Source organism: Anser cygnoides, chromosome 1, assembly GCF_040182565.1.
Source record: "Anser cygnoides isolate HZ-2024a breed goose chromosome 1, Taihu_goose_T2T_genome, whole genome shotgun sequence".
NCBI lineage: Eukaryota > Metazoa > Chordata > Aves > Anseriformes > Anatidae > Anser > Anser cygnoides.
This window is the reverse complement of record NC_089873.1, coordinates 56017385-56036228: the sequence shown is the minus strand read 5'-3', so window position 1 is coordinate 56036228 and position 18844 is coordinate 56017385. Positions and strand designations below refer to the sequence as shown.

Genomic DNA, 18844 nt, shown 5'->3' with positions numbered 1-18844 from the left:
CTGTCCTTTTGGTGAGGAGGTTTCTCTCCGTGGCCTTGAGGCTTAGAAAGGGCTTAGCCTGAAAAGCGATCATGAAACCACAGTCAGGTGCTCTGTATCCACAGCACCTGAAGCCCCTTCTACAGAGAACCAGGTCATTCTGCGAGATGGAAGGGCTGGAAAGGATCTGGCCTCCTCCGCCCTCAGCTCTAGTATGTGTCTCTGCCTCTTTCAAAACAGGGAAAGTTTGTGCCAGAGAACTGCGAATCAGCTGCCCCACAGAGGAGAAAGCAGTGCCCTAGAGGCCGGCAGAGTTGCTCCATGAGCATCCGCAAATCCATATTGGCGCAGAGTTACAGAACAAACCTGTTTGTTCCAAAATCAACCTGGTACCACTGCTTAGCTACCGGCAACCTGGTTTTCCAATGCGACACCAATAGTCTGTACCAGAACAACATGTTTTAGTAGCTGATTGGAAGAACATCTGTCAGAAGGGTTGTAAGGTAGCTGGCCCTGCTGCAGCCCCTTGTGTTACCAGACTAATACCAATACAAACATTTCTTTTATTGTGGTTTTGGCTGGATAGAGTTAATTTTCTTTGTAGAGGCTCACACAATGCTGTGTTTTGGATTTTTAATGAAAACAGTGTTGATAACACATCAATATTTTTAGTTATTGCGGAGCAGTGCTTGCAGAGCCAAGAGCTTTGCTGCTGCTTCCACTGCCCTGCAAGTGAGGAGGCTGGGGGTGCTCGAAGAGCTGGGAGGGGACAGGACCAGGGGAGCTGACCCAGACTGGCCAAAGGGTTATTCCGCACCGTATGGCATCGTGCTCAGCAATAAAAGCTGGGGCAAAGAAGGAAGAATGGGAGGGACGTTGGGAATGACGGTGTTTGTCTTCCCAAGAAACCATTATGTGTGATGAGTCCTGCTTTTCTGGAAGTGGTTGAACACTTTCCGACACTGAAATCTTTCCCACACTTGCCTTGTAGCAGAAAGATGTATTTCTTCCTGCCACAACTCTATGACAGCAAGCACAGTGGCACAATCACCCTTCTCCTGCACTATGGAAGGCCTTCGGAGGTGCAGATGCAGGGCATCAGCTGGGTCCAACTTCTCCTGTCATCAGAGCAGACCAGGGAGCCTCTATCCCTCTGGGCCCATATTTCACAGGGATGTGCAAGCCGTCCCCATTCAGGAGGATGGTTAAAGCAAGGAAAATGCACCAGGAGGAGTCAGATAATCTCAGCACAGTCCCAGGCCAGCCAAGATGAACCACCAGCCTTGTGGCATCTCCCCAGGTTCAGGTCTGCTTGGCTGTGCAGTGCCCAGCAGCTGGCTGGCTGAGCAGCTGTCCCTCTCCTGTGGGCCAGAACCATGTATCTAAGTTGGAACATTATTTTCCAGTTCTAGGAAATTGGATTAAGGGTCAGAGAACACCGACTGTTATTTACCTTTGATTAAAACCAGCCCTCCTCCCTCCTGGGCTGGAGAGGCCAGTGTTGCTGTTATTTACTCTGCTGCCAAACCTGGAGTTCAATCCCTGCCCTGCAGCACTCAATAAAAGCCAAGGCAGAGGCAGGGGGGTGCATGGCAGGCAGGCGGGGGGGCTGTGTGGGTGGAAGGGGAGCGATTATCCAGGCCACTAAGTTCAGTTTGTTTCTTTGGCAGTCAGGCTCTGGCTCAGCATCAACCAGGGCCAGGGGTGCTGGAGGTGCCTGCCCTGCTTGCCCCCGTGCATCTCTCCTGGTCCTTTCCCCGCACCGCCCTCCTGCTTTCGCACAGCTCCCCATTTTGCTTTACCTCCTCCTTCTCTCCCTCATCCTCCACCTTCATTTTCCTCTCCCCACACCCCAGAGCTCTTCCTCACCTCCCTGCCTCCCCTCGCTGCCTTTTCCTCTCCCCCTTCCCACCCTCGCCCCCCCACCTCCACTTTTCATTCCCTTCCTTCCCCTCCTTCCCTCTCCCCCCACCCTCCCTGCCGCTATTCCAGGACAATAGAGCAGATGGCAGGCTGTTTGTTTTAGATGTCCCTTTGGAAAAGCAGCTCAGCTGTTGAATCTGCCACTTTTTCTAAAAACAGACACCGGCCAACATTAGCTGGATGCTGGGGAAAAAGGGGAGGGGGGTGTATGAAGGGGCCCTGCTCCCCCTACCAACTGCTCCAGGACCTTGTCTGTCTGCACCCCACAGCAGGTCTTTGGGAAACTGGTCTCTGAAAGAGCTCAGAGAGGAGTTTTCCCTGCCTGGCACACAAAGAAAAAACATCACAAATGGAGAGAGTTTGGCCAGCCTCTGCAGTCAGCCTCACCCCAGCCAAAGCTCATTGCAATGTGGGAGACGTGGGGTGGTGAGGAAGGGCCAGGGTCTTTTTTTGCCTTTTTCTTTCCAGTTTTCCCCTCTTTTTATTGAACCTCTAGCTCTCAAGGGAACAGTCCTCAGGCCAGTATTCATCACTTGCCAGCACGGCCATGAAGAGGACATAGATTTCCTCCCCATGTGCTTATCTTCAGCTCCTTCATGGCATTTTTGGATGGAGAAAGACCTTTCTCCCCAATCCCTGCTCCTCCCTATCCCAAACACCATCTCATCACCCCTGCTCTGATGTGGCAATACTGTCCCGTTGGTCTTGTAAGCCTTCCCCACCACGTCTCTGCTTGTTCGGGCTTCGGGGCAGCCCTGTTTCTCTCTCTGTCCATCACCAAGAACAAGCTGGCCTTGGCTCATGACCAGGGCTGTTGGATTCTCTGCCAGTGCAAACAACAGATATTTCATGGCATTTTCTCCACGTGATGCACTGCGGCCAAAGGCACCAGCTGCAGGTTCTCTCTTTGCCCCACTTGTGGGGGTGGCATGGGTAAAGCAAGGTTTCAGCACAACAGCATCTCTCCCCATCCAATTTCCCTGTGCAGGTTCACTTCTTTTTCTTATGTTGCAGAAAATCGACACTGTCTTCTCTTCAAGCAGCGGTGGAAGGGTCAGGGCCATCAAATCCACACACAAAGCACTCTGTTTAATTTTTTCTCCAAATTCACCATGAATCAGATGCAGCTACCAGCAAAAACCAAGGGAGGCTTGACCAGGGAGCAGTCAGACACAACATCTGAAGAGGCTCCTTAGCCTTGCAAAATCCTGGAAGGCAATTTGAACACGAGAGAGGCAAGCAGCCCATTCTCGGGGTCTGTAATTAATCACACGCAGTTCAAACAGGGAGACAGATGAGTTCCCGGCTTTCCTGGAGTCCGAGCTGGATCAAAGAAGAGCAACAAAAAGCTCAGGCTGTCAAGGAACAGCCTTCGGGAGGCAATGCCAGCTGAGCGACAGCGGCTCGGCCCTCCTAGTGCAAGCAGCACCCTAGGAAACAGAGATTGTCCCTGCTATGTTCCCTCCTGGAGACTTCAATCTGTGATTCACCGGTACTTTGGGGCAGGGGGATTTTACCAGCTTAGACAGAGTCTACCTCTACTCGCCATGAGGCTCGTTGCCTCTAAGCAATGCAAAGCTGTGACTGACACATTGCCCTACAGCAATGAGTCCCGTGGCTCAGTTGCACGTGGAGCCCAATGTTCGTGGAAGACAATAAAGAAAAGAGTGAGCAGTAGAGCACAGACATGGGAGTTTGTCACTATGGATACAGAAACAGGAGATCAAAGCATTTTTTCAGGTTCGGCTGAGAAACGAGACCCAATCACCTCGCTGTAAACACGAAATTAGGGCCTGGGAGTCAAAAACAGGTGTGCAGAGCCCTGGTGGCCAGCGGTGCAAAAGGACAAGCCAGCTGTCTTGTGGGGTTGTTCAGGGAAAACAAAAGACATAAATGAGTGAAAAATGCTGTTGATCCCACCCCGGGACTGCCTGAAGAGCCTTCATTGTAAGTAAGGGCATAGGGAGACTCAAAATTAAAAGGCCAAATCCTCTGCAAGGAATTGAGCATAAATGACAGATGAAAGCACGTCAGCTTCTCATAAACAAACAAAGAAAAAGAAGAAAAATAAGAAGAGGTTTGGGGCCAACCAAACCAATTTCACCTCTTCCAAGGTGAAGTCCTAATCATACACACCCAGGCTGGGGGGTCAGGACCCCCTTTCCCACTCTTGCTGGGCAGCCCCCAGATCAGCACTTCCAACGCACAGCTTCGATTCCCATGTGCTCCTCCGAGGCTCCTCTTGGTGGCTCCATTCCTTCCAGTCTCTCCCCATGCCCATTTCTCACCTTTTGGCTTCTGTTTAATGAACTGTTAGTCTTTTGAAGGCTGCATTTTTAGCAAAGGAGGCCTGGGGAGAGAGCTGCGGCTGCAGCCTGGGTACAAGCTTGGTACATCTCGGGGAGGCACAGAAATGTGTTTTCCTTCGGCGGCAGAGCTGTTAAGAGGAGTTGGCACCAGCGAGAGAAGCATTGTCTAGCATTGCTATTCTTCCCTCTCTCCCCTTCAAGCCTTTAACAACAACTGCAGTTTCCCACCTATTTCAACTAACTTCTCTTTTTCCCCTGAAGAAAGGAGAGTCATTAGCATTTTTTACACTGTCAAATAGGGGTTCCCTTATAAAAATTATTCACAGCTAAGGGGAAAGCATTTTTAAAAAAAGACATTGTTAACATGAAAGCCTCACTTAATACTTTTCATTTCAAATACAGTAACTAGCTTTTTTTCCCCTCCTTCCCCTTTCTCTGAATCTTCCGTACACAGCTTAAACATCATTAATAGCCTTCGTTGCTATGGTGTTGGGCAGGCTGAGGTCTCTCTACTTGAAATCCTGAACTACACTTAATGCTGTACAACAGCTGGGTCATGCCAACACCTTTGACTTTGACCCCATTTTTTTCCCCAGTAAAATCAAAAGACCACATCTCCATCCCTTTTAGTTCTTGGGATAGATTTTTGTACTGCAACGAGAAATGGGAATGTGAGAGAGAGAAAAAAAAAAAAAAGGAAAGAAAGAAAGAAAAACACAACATTTTAATTGGCTCAGTGGAGCCTTTCCAAAAACTTTGACTGTTACATCAGAAAATCATGAAGTAGAATAAAAAAAAAGACCGACCCCTGAAAAGTTTCACATAAGATTGTTTCTCATTTTCCCAAGCTGCTAAACATTTTAATAAACTAGGAAAATGAGACTGTAAAACCACAACATCTGACAGCAAGCCCCAGGGGCAGGAACCATTCCTGAAACTAATTTTAACTCAGGTTTTAACGTTGATCAGATTTCAAGAGGAGAATGTCCCCTTAAGCTGTCTCTCTGTTCTTAGAGAAACCCTGGGTGGGGGTTTTTTTGCCAACTCTGAGAAACAATTTTCTTTCCAGCACGTTGTCGTCACAGGCATAGCAGGGCTTTTCTGTCAGTTGTTTCTCTACAGCCCAAGAGATGCCCTGCCCCAGACAGATTCTCATCTCTTCTCAGTTTCGTTATGAGACCTTTCCCACAGAAGTGGCACTGCTCCAGCAGCAAAGTCTGGTCTTAAACCCATCCCCGTGCGGCTGCTCAAGGACCCAACCCGTTTAACATCTGATCTTCAGCCATGCAAAAGACACCAGCCCAATTCAGACCAGCTGAAGCCAGGATTCAATGCAAGCTTCCACTTTCTTCCCAGGGAAGCGAGTGTGCTGGACCAGTTTCTTCTTCCCCAGGCACCCAAATCTGATTGTGCTTTAACTGCCATCAGGACACCTACAGATAGGGCTGGCATTTTAACGCCAAGAATCAATTAACAACACAGCTGTGAACTTGAATGGGCAAAAAAGAAAACATCCAAGTAGTGTAGGTTTCTCTTGAAGACTCCTATTTCTTCTCATGGAAACATTTTTTGTGTTCTGGATAAGCTCAAACAAAATCATTCGCCCTTTGGGCGGGACTTCTTTATTCTGCAGCTACCTTCCAACGCCTGGGTTGTCTCTATTTTGAGCTCCATTTCACATAGCTGAGTGAGACAAGTGCTTTGCAGTTTTCCAGGAATGGTCAATGGCATCAAGTAGCCCCTGCCCCTGCTCAGCATGATTCTCCAGTTCAAAGGCACGTTGTGCAAGAGAAGAAAGCAGAGCTCTCTGCTGCTTCACAAGCTGGCTAACGCCCGCAAGAATGACCGGGCTGGAAAACAGCTCTGCAAACGCCTGCTTTCTTCTTCGCCAGTAATTAAAGTGCTCATTTATATCTAGGTCCCTCTTTGCTGAGGTAGAAGGTATTTCTGATGCCTTACCTTTAAGTTTTGTGCATGCTGTGTAGGGGATGCTGTTGTTTGGGGGGGTGAGGGTGGGACGGGGTGACAGGGTGACCCGTTTTTTACATGGTAGAGGCACAGCGATAGTCCCCCTTGGCTCCTCCAGCCCACCAGCAGGCTTAGTCAGATCAGCAGCATCAAAGCTGAGCAGCTCTTTGGAGAAAGGGCATTTGTTCTTTCATCCAGAGATTACAGGAATCTCTCACAGATCCCAGCAGCCTGTTTTGAAACACTCTTTAAAGAGAAATACCTGTTTGTGGTGCCACCTGCCATCTAAAACAGCCTCTTCGCCTTCCAGCTTCCCTTGCAACGCTCTCCCCCAGCCATTTATCCATGTGTACAAGGACAAAATGGTGCCAAAGTTCATTCCCCATTGAGCAGAATTGCCCAGCTTTCGTGGCAGGATCTGTGCTGAGATGAGGGCTCCCCGTAAATGTGCCAGAAAGCTTGTAACCTATTTGGGCCAGCTCCTTCTCCCTGTTACGCTCAGCAGGGACAGCAGGAAGGCAGAAAGCAGCTCTTAGCATCTGGAGGAAAGAAATGCAGAGATAAAAAGCTCTTTGCCCTGCTGTTTCCATTCCTTCATGACTTAATTTTTTTCAGTCGGGGCACAGAGAAGATTATAAAGCTGTAACCTCTAATCCGCTCCTGAGCACTCCTTCTCCATCTCTTCCTTTTTCCTCTCTTTCAGCCAGTTCTAATCCTCTATGTCTCCTCTCTCACAGGTAGGAATTGGAGTCTAATCTCAGACAACAGGTTGGTAATTAGAGCAAAAGATTATCCTGACCCCATATCAAGAAGGTAAAAAGAGAGGAATAATGCAGGGCCATCCAAGATCAAGCGTTCAATGTTGAGTAAAGGAACAACCCTCATCTCTGTCTGTCCTACTGTCTTCCCCATTCCACATCCTCTCCCTTGTCCTAGCCAAGGGAGATTCCTGATTTCTTGTATTTCCTGCCCATCTGCCCTCAGTCAGGCAAGAGCTATGCTTTTCCAGCACTCATTCAGCACAGAAATGGTCACATTTTCCATTTCTGAAGGGAGGGCAGAGTCAGAGTTCAACTAGGCAGAGACTCGGCCAAGGGGCTGTGGCTGGGAAAAGTGGGAAATGGGGAAAGCACAAGCAGATACAGAGGAAGGGGACCTGCTCAGAGAGGCTGGAGACAAAGTACGCTTTCAGTGAACCCCCTTCTGGCACTGGGTACCCTGATCCAGGGCCTTCATGGTCCAGCAAGATGAATCCACAGTAAGGAGCAGACATCCCCATCTCCACCCAGATGCACAGCAGTCACTGCCCAGTCCTTGTTCTGCTTAGGAGATTGCACTGCTCCCATCCCTCGCAAGTATCCCAGCACAGATGGGAAGCCCATCCACATGTCCAGCCCACGTTATCTATCTTTGGCACAGAACTCTCTTGTCCCGTGTCACCAGTACTCAACAAGGACCCAAGACTGCCACAGCAAAGGGGAAGCTGGGAGCGCTGAGCTTCTTCCATGTCTCACCCCCTATAAGCACAAGATCGGCAGGACCCACTGTAGCTGATGCTTGGGCATCACCAGCCAACAGCCTGCAGGCACCAGGAGGTGTCGGGGTAGAGATGGCAGTGGAGCGATCGAAACCTGCTGGGGAAAGAGTGAAGGAAGGTCAGGTGGCAGTTTTTACTGCAGGGCAAAGCTAAAGAACGGAAGACTTCTTCCTCGTGCCACATCCCACATCAGATGCTCTCCCCGCATTACAGTGCCCCAGGACTGGTTGTTCATCTTACGATGCCTCATCTTGGCACAGCGGGGCAGCCAAGCCTCCCTCCAACACCTGAATCCCTGCTCTGGACCATGTAGCCCAAGCCCAAGGCTCACCCTGATCTTGGGTAGGTGAGTGGGCACTGCACCAGCCCCCACTACATGGTTCTCTGGATGCTCTTTTCATTGCCTGGTGGCTTCCTACCCCTGCTATCTCCAGCCAGAAACTTCTTACCCATGCTCCGCAAATAACAACTTCAGGTTTATTCACTCAAACCAGAGAAAGTAAATCAAAGAACACTTTTGTTTGCGGTAAGCTGAAGTAAACCTTTTTCTTTTCTCCCTTCAATTTCCTCAGCAAAGCAAAGTAAAATAAAGCAGAATTTCCTCTCCTGAGTTTAGAAGAACATTTCAGTTCCTGTCCCAGAGGTAAAAGGTTAGCTTGTTCATTCTCAGTGTGAAATAAATGGTAAAACTTTTGGCTCAGTAACTGTCCAAATAAAATGTTACGATACTTCTTTTCTTTCCATTCATCCAAAAGGATTTTCAAAGTCTGTAAGCATTCACAAACATCTTGATGCTGGTGTGCTCCTCACCCAATAAGCCATGTGGCTGCAAGGTTTCTGTCCCTCACTCTAGACCACCCGCACGTCATTTAGCTGCCTCCCCTTCCCAGCCTATTGTCTGACAGCTCAAACCACAGCGTGCCCAGATCACTCATGCCCCGTACCTTGAGGGATCTTCCTGCGGTGAGAAGGGACCACCGAGTTCGATAACATTGAGCTTGTTCTCAAAGACACCGTAGCTGAGTGTGACCTGCAAAGAGATGTGGGGAGAAAGGAGCAGGGAGGGTGTGGTGGTGAGCTCAGGAGCAAGGAACTTGTTTTGGTTAAAAAAAAGCTTGTGTTCTTGTTCCTTCTCTGATGGCTTGGTCTTTGCCTTCCACCTCTCCTCTCCTCTCCTCCTTCCCATAATGGTCCCCACTTGAGTCCTCTCCAAGCCCCCTACACCCCTTGTTATCTCTCCATGCAAGGAAGGCATGGTGTAAAGCCCCTTTCCCAAACAATCAGCATTTCTCCATGTCCCGGTGCCATGTTCCCCCAAGGACTTCTCCCAGTCCTCCTATCACTCCCTGTACCCGTGCTCCCCACCAATGACCCCAGGCCACTGTGACTGTCAACTGTGCTGCAGGAAACCTCTGGTCCTTATTGCAAGGAACCATTTGTGGGGAAAACCTCCTCAAAAGAGCAGATGATTGACTCAATCCACCTCATGGCCATGAAATGGGCAATGTGTCTGTTAGCCCCCCTGCTCCATCTCCCCTTCCTCACACACATCTCTCTTGTTCTGTTTCCCCTGCTCACCTGCTGCATGAGCCGGGAGGTGGGAATGAGCTGCAGGTTCTCCAGGTGGGAGTGGAAGAGCGCGTTGGACAGCAGCTGCCCACCAACTTTGCACTCGATGATGTACCCCATGGTGCAGTCATCCGGCAGGCGGATGAGCTCTGAAGTGTTCAGGAAGTTCCTGCCACTGGAAGAGAGCAGAGCTGGGTGGGTTAGGAGAAGAAGGTGGGGGATATAGGCAACCACGTCACTGAAAAGCAGAGTAAACCTTGGAACAAGGCAAGAAATCCCCAAGTCCCACCTGTAAAGACGTGGGAGTGTGTTTGCCCTTCAGCCATGCCCGGCCATGCTCTCCCACCAAGTATCTGATGTTGTGCCTGATATATATCCTCAGCGAGCTGATTCAGAGAGCTGGCAGAGGCTGTGCCAGGTTAGTTTTCCAGCTGTTTGGTGAGCTGCACTGAGTCATTCAGGGGTCAGACAAGCCAGCACAAGAGAAATGGCAGGACTGCATGGCCAGGACCAGGAGGAAGAGGGAACAGGACAATCTTTCAGCTGGAATGAGCCGTTCATTGGCTTCACCCTAACGTAGCACCACAGACTTGCTTTGATGACGGGGTAAACCTAGCTTTAGGGCTCTTGTAACTGGAAGCAGCCACATGACACAAAGTGCTGTCTACTGTAACACACCCCTCAGCTAGTTCAAATGGCCTTTTAACACAGTAGTGGCAGACTTTATGACAGATTAGGTGTTTTCTGTCCATGCCACTTTAATTTTACCCTGGATCACAGACCATTATCCTGCCTGGGTCTAACACAGCACATGTATCATGGCCTTCAGCTAAACCAGCAAAAACAGGACCACCTGGTGTACATCAGATCTGTCTTTCTGGCTATGCAAAGATCTGGTTAAGGCTGGCACAGATGTTTCCTGTTGATACATGCACATATAGCCTGTGACATAACCTAGGGCATCCTGGAAAACATCTTGTAGGCTGGGCTAACACAAGACCCCGGGACCTGTTCTCCCTGTACCAAGCTGAGGAAATTACAGTGACCGGTGTAAGAGGGTTTGGGGTGGGGAAATGGAAAATTAGCTCAGGAGGGAGGCAGAGGAGATTGGAAAGAGGAAGAGTGAGGGGAGATACACAGACAGGGAAAGCACTTAGGAAAAGAGTCAGAAGAAGCTGAAATAAAAGGGAAGGAGGGTGGGGGAATAACCAAGAGCTGAAAGGAGTTGGGGAGGAGGGAGTGCGTCATCCTATGATCACGTCTGCTGGCGTGCCTGCTGTTGTCTCTTTTTAATCAGGTGGGAGACCCACCCACTACATCCTTCCTCCAGTCCCACATGCTTACAGATTTGAAGCGCGTGGCACTCTGCACCCTTGCAAACATCCTTGCAAACATCACAGACACAAATCCAGATTTGATGCTGCCAGGAATCACTGTGTGTCTGTGTTCCTAATCCCCAAAGGCTCGTATACCCACCGGCTGCACGGCTCACCTGGCCCAAGGCACCATCTTCCTTGCCAGCTTGTGGCTGATGCAGAAGCCAGCCCCTCCTGTGGCAAACCAGAAGCGCACAGATTTCTGGAGAGAAACAGCAGAGCAAATCAATGGCAGAGGCTCAGAGGAACACCATGCTCCCTGAGATGGGAATGCTAGAAACCCAGCTTTGAAACAGAGGTAAACAGAGCCCTATTGTCACCCCAAAACTGCTACCCAGAGGGACTTGCTAGTAGTACAGCACCAATTTTGATCTCTGCACGTGGCTGGGAAGTCAGGATGAGCAAGGCTGCTAACATGGCACTCTGAGCTCAAAGAGAAAAATGAGCAAGCAGAGGTGAAGAGACCACTGGCCAAATCACATCATGCGGGGCTAAGGAAGGCTAGCTGGAAATCCAGGCTGAGCTCTGCCAGCCTGCTAGAGCAGGGCTGATCCATTTGGAGCAGCCAAGCTCCTGCAGGCAGCAGCACGTGGGCTGCCCAAGGCAGGCTGATCTCCTTGCAGATGGGTACCCAGTGGTGCAGCAGCACCATGGGACATCACTTTCCCTTCCTCGAGGTAGACTGGAGTGAGTCAACACATGCTACCACATTCAGACAGGACCGGTGTGTTCTCAGCTGATGTCTCTTGCTCCTAGGACCTTTCTCTCATCAGGGTACGGCTGATTAGCCACAGTATTAAATACAACCCACAGCTGTCCCACCCTGCAACATACCGTCCGGTTGTTGGGCAGCGTTTCGGAGGCCCGGATGGGTCGGTTCAGGCTGGGTTTCCCCAGGTAGACATCCTGTGTCGCTGAGTAGGAGGACAGCAGCTGCAGGAGGGCCTGAGGGTTCAGATAGTTGTCGTCATCCAAATGGCAGAACCAGCTGGAGGGAGACGGGAGCGAAGACACAAGAGGATCGCAGTGAGGAGATGCTGGCAGCCCCGTGGGGATTCCCTCACGCAGCAGCCCCAGCTCACCTCTGGCCGCTGGCCAGGAACGCGTCGAACTCGGCGGCCATCTTGCAGGAGAGGGCCAGGTGGCTGTGCTCGGTGGAGCAGTTGGTGAACACCACGTGGTCGCCTGTGGGCAGAGAGAAGGCTGGGGCTCAGGGGTGGCCCACACGGCCACGGGGAGGACCTCTGGGCAGGAGGGAAGAGGTTTGCTTGCGGACAGCTTCCTCTTGGCCCCCTGATCCAAGCCTGCCATGATGTGGGCATTTCCCACGTGCTCGCCTCTTCCCCCATCAACCCCAAACCATTCACTCCACACAAGCCTTCTCAGAGCTGTTCTAACCCAAGCCATTTTGTGATTCTTATAGCTAGACTCCACCCCACAAATGGTACAATGGGGACAAGAGTTTAGCCATCAGCTCAGCACTCTACTTTCCCCTTGCCACCACTGCACCTTGCAGAGACCAGCGCCCTTATTGCCACCTCATTGTGACCCACAGACACAGAAGTCCCATCCTTCCCCCCACCTAGGAAATGAAGCCAGGAAAAAGCAAAGCATCTTGCCCAAGTCTAGGTCCCTTGCTAACTGCACTTCCACCCTGCCCATGGCCAGAGAAGGTACAGGGTAAGGTTTTCTCCATGGGTGCTTGTACTGTGTGCCTGGAGCTAGCCATCTTGCCAGCCCCCTTCCAAAGGCCATGCAAGCTCAGAGACTGAAGGCAAGAAGAGTAAGGTGGTGATGTGGGAAAGGTGGTTACCCATTCTTCTCTTCAGGGCATCATCCTCTTCATCAGTGAAGACATACGTCTGGGGAGATGGGAAAAGGAGGTTACTGTCAGGCCTGGAGCTGGTGCTGCTCCTGGCCACCCACCCCAAGGCAGGCCTTGCTGCCATGGTCCCATGCCAGGCACCGGGCAGCAGAGGAGCAGAGGGACAGCAGCTTCCCCAGTGCTCCCCTTCCCAATTAAAGCTCTCCAAACCATCACAGGAGGTGCACACAGACCCCCACGCTGCCCCTCTTGCCCTGCTATTGCTTCATGCTGCTTCCCCCCCATGCACAGGATGGGCTTTGCAGGGGCTGCTCACTGCCCTGAGCAGGATCAGCACCTCCTTTACCACCCAACATGCCCCAGCCATCATCATCGCTACTCGTGTTGCTTTATTTTTTCTCCCTGAAGCCTTGGGAATAGGGACAAGGGGACCTTCAACACCAAGCAAAGGGTTGAGGGAGGCCTGGCTTAGGTGTCAGTTGCAGAAAAATGCATGCATTGTGGTTGAACGATGCTCGAGTTGAAAGGAGAACATCTGTTTGGGTGATAAGTGTGTACAGCCCCCTGCCGCTTGCCTGCCTCCTCCTCCTCTTCCTCCACCCCCAGGCTCTCTAATCCCCCTCTCTGCCATTATGTGGCATGTCTCCCCCTCCTCAGGGCCAGACAGGGATCAGGGCTCGGGGAGAAAAGCTTTCCTCAGGCAGAAAATGAGCTTTCATGAAATCAAAAAGGAGGCACAAGCCTTAAACAGTCTCTCCACCAGCTGCCTACAGGCTGGTTAAACAGCACCTGGGCAGGAACAAAAGGGACAAAACAGATGGACACCAGCTCGTAGGAGCTGTCATTGCTCTGATGAGATGAGTGTCCTTCTCTCTACATCTCCCTGCATTCCCCATGCATTTGGGTTGGGTGATGTGCCCCCGCCAGCGAGGTGTGGGAAGAGAAATGATCTGAACACGCAAGGAAGGCAGTGGAGGACCCTCAGAGACCACCCAGCTGAGCAGAGATGGCAGGATGGTCTCACAGTCTCAAATGTCTGAGCTGCAGTGACTTGGTGAATTCCCCTCCCACGGCTGATTGCAATAACTGACCGTGCACACTGTCCTACATGACCCCAGTGATAGACCTGCTTAGTTTAAGAAATTTCCAAGGTAATCAGGGGACAGGAAGCAATTAGCAAAGTCTCAAGTGAAGGAGTTGTACTGGGTCAGGCGACTGTACCCTAAGGTTCAGGCACGGCAGGCATTCGCAGTGACATGGGATTTCCCTTGCCAGCACATTTAAAGGCAGAAATTTCCACCATGACAAATAATTCATCTTAAGAAAACAGTTCTGAAACCCTTGAAACTTCCTGATGTTTTCAAAAAACAGAAATATTGTTGCTAGAAATGACTTGCTTACAGGTATAAAACCATCCAGAAATCATGTGCCTAGCCAACGTCATATCTGACTGCCTTAAAATGGGGATCTGTACCTTCTTCTAGGTTTCCTGTTTGTGAAAACACCCCAAGGCTCCCACCTTCCTCTTGATGCGAGGTGGGGAATGCTGTTTTGCAGACACCTGACGTGCTTCTGCAGGAACCCAAGGCTGAAGGAGCAGCATCACCATGGGAAACACCAGACTCTCTGACAGAACTGGAAGAAGGGGGCTACGAGTGTGGAGGCTGGATTGGAGAGAAGCAGCCTCTCTACCATATCCACCTTTCTGTGCTCCACTAGACCATCTATGGGGCCATGTAGGAGCAGAGAAGATGGCTGGGTGGGAAAGGGTGGACAGAGGCGTTAGCAGTGATACAGAGCTGCTGGTGTCAAAGGGCTTGGCCTGGCAGCTCTCCATGAACACAGGTGCCCACGTCATGGATAAACACTAGATGTTGAGGCTTCCACAGCCTAAATTTGGAAACAAACAAATAAAAACTAGAAAAAGGGAATACACATCTGGAACCTGACAGTCCAGGGTCACATTAATCTCCCAGGCTATCCCTTTTCCAGGAAGAAACAGCCTCCAAAATGCAAATGCGTGAACAGGGTTAATGGTGCGTCTGGGCAGAGAAGAGATTCAAAGTCTACACTGTGTTCACAGCACTCAAAATGTGAAAAATGTTTGAGGATGGGTCATTCAAAGTTTTCATTTCCATCAGTTGGATGTTTGGCTTGCTGTAAGGAGGGGAGGTTGCTAGAATTAGTTTGTGTTACCGAACGAAATGCCATTTCAGACCAGAAATCGAGACTTATTTTCATCCAAACCATCAGGGCTAAGAGTGCCAGCCACTTCAAGATGCTGTCCAGCCTTAACAGTCATCAAAACTGACACTTCTGCTTAGGTGAAGCCTTTTCTAAGTAATGGGCCTTTCCTTGAAATGATTTCTAAAGCAAGTTCCAGCGGAAAGTTTGCACTGGATTAGTTCTCAAGAGAGAGATCACGGTCTGGCTCCTGGAAGAGCACCCACCCTGTACTTCCCTTTCTCCACCTCCCACCAGCTGAACATCTTATGTTTAAACAGTGCAGCTTCAGGGGAAATCTCTCTCTGTCATTATACCCGAACAGAGTCCAACATAGAAGACTTTTAATTTGGCTCCTGTGCGATCTCTCCTAATCATAAAAGACCACAGCTGGTCCTGCCTCCTGGTGCAGTCACCTAAGCCTGGCCTTTGAGGTCTGTGTTACTTCCTCCGGGAGGACACCGTGCAGGTAACCAGCTCTGAAGCCAGGCTTGGCATCAGGAGCACAGCCAGCTGCCAAAATTTCTCCACTGGCTACCTGCAGAGAAGGACACGCTGAATCAGTCTCCAGCTGTGAGTTAGAGCCAGCAAGAGAGCAAGGTGGCAGGTCAGCCCTAGAAGACAGTTCCTGCACATCGGTGCTTCCAAGACCTGGGTTTTAAAGTCTATGTCTCTCTATAAAAATTCATTAGTAGGAGCTCTGGCAACCTGTCCATAGCCACAAAACAATTAAATAACCTTTGCAAGCTGAGAGCTCTCTCTCTTTTTTTTTTTCTTTTTTATTTTTTTTCCTGCTAAGCAAGGGTTTCTATATTGTCAATTTTTCAAAACTAACCCTTTCCCCTACCTCCAAGTACAACCCTACAGAGTTTTGCCTTTTTTTGTTTGTTTGTTTGCTTGCTTTTTAAATAAAAGAAAAAAACTTTTGTCTTTCATGTATTTCTCTTTGCCTCCCTCCCCCTCCCTTTCCCTTAAGGTCATTTAGTAAAAAAGCAGAAGAAAAAAAATTGAAAACTGGGGGGGAGGTGAGGAGGGGAAGCAGACAGGAGGGAAGGAAAGCGCTGAGCTTCCAACAGAATCTGATAACATTGGAAAAGCACTTTAAAAATGACTGACCCTCCCATTCAACCCCTCGCTTCCCATTCTCCTGCTCAGTTCGTGGAGATTTCCTATTGGGCTGGCAGCAGCACAGAAAATTCACCACCTCTTCCCAGGCTGGGACTTCATTTGTCTGTCAAAAAGAGACGGCCAGGTGAACGTGGGGAGCTGCTGTCTAATTCCTGCCATCTGCAGGATGGCCAGATGTCTGTCTGTCAATCACACGAGGAGGGCAAGGTCAGGGGCTCCTTGCAAACCTGCTCCAAAAGCCCTTTTGGCGGTGTTTGATGCCGGCGTGGGCACACGGCGTGGTTTGGCTTCTCCAAAGAGCCGTTGGGCTGAGGGCAGGAACGGGTGGGTGGAGAGGAGAAGTGCGTCTGGAGGAGGAAGCAGGGTATCTCAGATGCTAAGATGGACGCGCAGGCAGGAGAGGAAGTGTGCCCGAAATAGGACACGGCTTCCTGTGACAACCGCAGCAGACCAGACGGTTGCAGCACCAGAAAGTGGAAAACCACCCTTACCCAGAAAACCCTGCCTTGCTTCAAGCGCTCTCCTACCCAAAACCTCCACTCCCGTCTACCTTCTTTGCTGAGGCCTGAACTCATCTCATTAAACAAGGGGGAGCCTCAGCTTCAAACCTGGCAAACTCATGGCACAAGGAGGCAGAAGGCCACCATTTCAGACGGGTCCTGGAAGGCCTGCGCTCCCCATCCGGTGTGGCTGGGGCCGTCTGCGGTGTCAGTGGTTAAAGAAAATGAAAGCAAATCCCCTACACCTCAAGCCAAAAGAGTCAGGATTAGGTTAGAGGATGGCGATGCTTGCTGAGAGCACTCATCCTCGCAGCCTTCATGTGAAGAGCCCACACAGGCTTTTCAGCCTCTCTGACCACCACAACCTGGCCACCAGTGGAAGCTCTTCAGCTTCTCTGGCCACCCTTCCCCTGAACCAGGTACCAAAGCAACATTTTGCTGGGTAGCATCCACCATTCAGTATGAACAGAGGCGAGAGTTAGGGAAAACAAGGCAAAGGGTGGGACCACAGTGCCCAATTTCCCCTTCCATTGGCTTTGTCCCTCCCCACGGACACCCCGTCCCCAATCCCACCGCCAAGCACCCCTCTGCAGCCCAAATCCACACTCTCACCTGCTCTCTTGCCCGGGATATCCACGTGTCCAGGAGCAGCTCCATCCTGCTCTGGTGAAATCTCTTGGTGGTCTTCACAGCTATAAAGATGTCTCCAAGTGTCAGGTTTCCTTCAGTCCCGTATTCCTCCGGAGGTTGGATTTGCAAGTTCTTCTGCCCCCTGCCACCACCTCTCACGGCATCTTCTGAACGTGCATGCGTCCATCGCTCTGGGTTCTCCGGCATCCCCTCTCTGAGCCCTGGGGATGTTTCCCCAGATGTTTCCTGAGCCCCACGGTGCCGTACAGCGAGGAGGGCCATGCTGACCAGGAAGACTGCTGCTCCAGAGAGACCACGGATGAGCCGGCGGCCCATGGCTGACGTACCTCCACGGGAATCTGTCCACACTTCTTTAAGCCTTCTGCGGGGCAGGATGAGCCGAGAGCGAGGTACAAATAGGATGAGGCCAAGGACTGGGGTGGGTGAAGATCCGAAATCCAAAGCTACAGCAGTCCCCGAGGATAGAGATGAAGCGAGGGGAATTTCCACAGACCGAGGGGGCTTGATCACCCGGCGAGGCAGGGACGTGTGGCAGGAAAATACTCCAGGGCGACTGGTGGGTGGCTGGTACAGCTCGCCAGGAGGAAAGCGAGCATCCCTGCTCCTGGCGGACAGGATGAGGGTCCTGGGCTGGGGGTGGAGAGGGTGGCAGAGGAGATCAGAGCCATTGAGGGGGAGTCCGGACCGAAGACATCAGTTCCCCAGAAGACATCAGCCTGCGCATCCAAGCCAGGGGCTCTGTGGCGGACGTATGGGGCCGGAGCAGGGCTGTGGGAAGGGGCTGGGTGCCTTGCGAGCAGCTGGTCTGTCTGTCTGTCCACCTGCTCCCTCTGTGCAGCTCGGTCCTGCTCCTTGCCAGCCCCGGTCCCGCCTCCGGGCATGGGGCGGAGCGCCAGCCCCGGGGGAGGAAGAGGATGGAGGGTGGAGGATGGAGGGGGGCAGCCCCCGGCCTGAAAGCGGGGTTTGCCTCGCCTCACCCGCTGTGCCAAGACCCCAGGCTGGGCCCTCTCCCAGGTGGCAAGCAGCTGATGTGGGAGGACAAACCTGTTGCCTGACTGCTGGTCCTGTGAAAGCCCAGCTCCCGGAGGGGCTCCCAGCCCTATGGGGGGCCCCAAGCCTTGCACAGCCCTTCGCTGTTACGGGAGGAGGGAAGGGGGAACGGGTGCGGGTTCAGGTGAACTGTTGTTTGGAAGAAGCATGTTTTTGCACAAAATCCCCCGGCCCCAGAGCTTTCCCGTGGGCACTGCTCTGAATCCCTGCCCTTTTACCCTACCCTGCCTCCCCAAAACAGGACTCTGGGTCTCCTGCTACCCCCCCATACACCCTCTCCCTCTCCAGAGAACCCCAGACAAGTCCTGTAGGAAACTGGCACATCCAGCTCCTTCCCCCGGCACCACATCTGTCCCATGGGGGGTACGAAGAAGCAACCAGGATGGGGGGGGGCTGATGTCTGCACCCCCACCCCAGCTTCGGTGGAGAAGCGAGCGTGGGGACAGCAGGAGGACAGCGCTCTACATAAGCTGCTGAAATCAGAGCGCCTCCTGAGGGAGCTGCAAGCTGTGGGCATAGCAAAAAATAAAAATAAAAGGGAATAAGACTGGGGGGGAGGGGGGGGTTGGCTCGCAGGGTGTGCCGTGTGACAAAGCCCCCCCAGTGTGCACATGCCAGATCATGGGATGTTATAAAAGAGGGGCAGGGCAGGGATCAGGGTTCCTCTGTTCCATACTCCCACCATGTGGTGGGGACACAGGGAAGACCTCCCCACATTACCAAAACCCTGTGCTCAGTTTCCCCAGGCCTCACACATGCACTTTCACCCCAGCCCTGTCCCTGGTTCCAGCCTTTTCTTTTGTAAG

General features: G+C 51.5%; 1 protein-coding gene across 2 annotated transcripts; it reads right to left on the bottom strand.

Moving 5' to 3' along the window:
- Positions 1-182: 182 nt before the first annotated feature.
- On the bottom strand, positions 183-17980 carry MFNG (MFNG O-fucosylpeptide 3-beta-N-acetylglucosaminyltransferase). 2 transcript variants are annotated; one of them, XM_013181053.3, is made up of 8 exons: positions 16950-17980; positions 12475-12523; positions 11744-11846; positions 11496-11649; positions 10778-10863; positions 9295-9460; positions 8661-8746; positions 183-7813 (listed from the first exon to the last, which is right to left on the bottom strand). In XM_013181053.3, exons 1-8 carry the CDS (start codon positions 17301-17303, stop codon positions 7744-7746), a joined length of 1068 nt encoding a protein of 355 aa, XP_013036507.3. In that variant the 5' UTR covers positions 17304-17980; the 3' UTR covers positions 183-7743. The 2 variants fall into 2 exon arrangements, with proteins under 2 accessions (XP_013036507.3, XP_013036508.3); XM_013181054.3 differs by having other exon boundaries at positions 184-7810; positions 16950-17971.
- Between the last annotated feature and the right edge of the window lie 864 nt (positions 17981-18844).